At 56.5% G+C, this 2,135-nt stretch overlaps 2 protein-coding genes across 2 annotated transcripts in view; both read left to right on the forward strand.

The window, feature by feature from the left end:
* The window catches only part of VDBG_01628 (conserved hypothetical protein), a gene marked incomplete at both ends in the record, with an annotated part of 1,548 nt that extends 1,400 nt beyond the window's left edge, over positions 1-148 (forward strand). The window contains one exon of the mRNA XM_003007394.1: positions 113-148. Within this exon, the coding sequence (XP_003007440.1) occupies positions 113-148 (36 nt within the window). The remainder of the gene's footprint in view (positions 1-112) is intronic.
* A 900-nt stretch (positions 149-1,048) lies between these two features.
* Positions 1,049-2,135, forward strand: part of VDBG_01629 (conserved hypothetical protein) — a gene marked incomplete at both ends in the record, with an annotated part of 2,035 nt that continues 948 nt past the window's right edge. Inside the window, 2 exons of the mRNA XM_003007395.1 lie at positions 1,049-1,292; positions 1,371-2,055. Coding sequence (XP_003007441.1) covers positions 1,049-1,292; positions 1,371-2,055 — 929 coding nt within the window. The remainder of the gene's footprint in view (positions 1,293-1,370; positions 2,056-2,135) is intronic.

Raw genomic sequence — 2,135 nt, forward strand, 5'->3', positions numbered from 1 at the left:
TCTGGACGATAATCTGGAAGATGATGTGGATCGCCAAGCTGCACGTTTCTGTAGCTCGATGAGTGACAACTCCCTACCTGGACTACCTAGTAAGTTGGACCATTTCATACAGGGTGCGGCTCAACAGCATGGCTCCCACCCCTCGTGAGTAGTCAGGTTAGCACCAGCAGCGCAAGGTTGGCCATGGCACCTTACCTACAATACCCGGTAAATGCCTAGCAAGGGGGTGACACAAGAAAGCCACACTCCCAAAACGTGAGCTCCCTTTGAACCGATATACTATACTTGGTACTCGCTCAAAGCTGATCAAAGTAAGAATGTGGTTGAATGTGTTGCCGATTAATTAGCAGGAAGAATCTCAGAGCATCCGGTTGAGACATAAACTGTGAATAACGTTCCAAAGTTAGGGATCTATCTGGATGGTGCTGTATCTGACGGGTTTGTAGTGCGGCCTACCCTGTTAAACCCTTAACCAAGGTACCTAGGTAGCTAGGTATGGAGCTGGGTGCTGACTAATCACCATTAGCGAAGAAGGAGCTCTCGCATCCCATGCAGGCCTGACGTCCATCCAATGGCACGAGCTGGCTTTAGAGCTTTGAATCCTCACATCCCGACAAGGCCCAGCTCACTCCCTCTCCCTGCATTTCTTGTCAGCCGAACAGCGAGACCACAGGCGTATTTGACAGGTTCTCAAGGTCCCGAGACCTGGTTTTGACGCGGTGAAGTCTTTCGCAGCGGCCACGACGTACTTGCCATCTCGACCCGTTCTCACACCGAATCTCATTGACAGCACTGACGAAAGCTTCGAGCGAGGCAAGTGCAACCTCGACTAGAGGGTTGTCGCCATCAAAGGGCTTCCTCCTCATTTGAGATCGAACAGGCGTCTCATCTTCATCTCTGCCGACTTCGCCAGGGCGTTCGTAGGACTAAGGGGTCTCCCCTTGGAGAAGGCGGCTGGCTTCCCCGCGCCTCGAAGCCAAATCGACCACTGAACTGAGGCGCACAACCCGTGTCGGACCACCCATCAGGCTGTTGAAAGACACAAACCATGTCTGACTTGCAGGAATTCCACGTCATCAGAATCGCCCACAGCGATGGCCAGGACACAGGCCCGGGCTACTGGCCGGTAGATGCAGCAAAGACGGCGAAGAAGCCCGGCGCGGCCATCGCAGACAAGACTCCCAGGACGAAACCGCAAATGGCCAGACTGGAAGAGGATGACCCGAGATTTGTCGAGTGGCGGGTCAAGTTGGGCTTGCTCCTCAAGCAAGAGCTATCACTCAGCCCCCAAGGTACGTCACGCCGAGGCTGGGCTTGGTCCTCGTTGTGTTGATGACCCCTCTCACGGCCAACTGACAAGAACTGAACAGAGGGTCTACCTTGGTACATTCACTTCCCCCGAGGATACTGGCTCTACGAAAAGTCCAAGCACCTCTGGGTGTCCGGCTACCCTATCAAGTCCAAGCTTTTCAAGAGCCCCCAGGAGTTTGGCGTGCATCTGCTGTGGCTCCTCTCCGGCTCCAAGGACCATAACGACTGTTGCTGCGTGCACTGCATCGCACCGAGGGTCGCCAACATGGGTGACGAGCTCAGTGTCCAGGAGCCTGCTGCGGCGGTGGCCAGCACAATACCGCCGCCGGCACCAGTATCAGCACCTTTGGCTGGCGAAGCAGTCCAGAAGAGTATCGCCAACGTCAAGGCCCCGAGCGCAACACCCACGCCGACGGCCACACCACCTTTGCGACCGGTCCAGCCGTCCCCCGTGGCCACATCTGCACAGTCATTGACGCCCATTCAAACCCCTGTGCCGGTGCCGGTCCATGTCCCGGCACATGTTCCGGCACCTGTGCAGGCACCAGCACCGGCGCCAGCCCCGGTGCCTCAACCTCCGCCGACCGTATCCCTCAAGACGGAGTCACCGGTGCCAGTTCCGATCGTACCCACGGTCAACACGCTGGTTCCCTTCAACCAAAACATGTCCTCCCTCTTCTTCCGCACAGGGGAGATGGTCTGGTACTCGGTGACCCCGAGTTGGCGTATCGGCCTCATCGCAAAGTCCAACCCTCAAACCAAGCAGGTTGACATTCTGCCCATCTCGCACGCCCTCTTCGAACAATGTGCAGCTTCAAGCCAAG

Source organism: Verticillium alfalfae, genomic scaffold, assembly GCF_000150825.1.
Source record: "Verticillium alfalfae VaMs.102 supercont1.2 genomic scaffold, whole genome shotgun sequence".
In the NCBI taxonomy this organism is placed as follows: domain Eukaryota; kingdom Fungi; phylum Ascomycota; class Sordariomycetes; order Glomerellales; family Plectosphaerellaceae; genus Verticillium; species Verticillium alfalfae.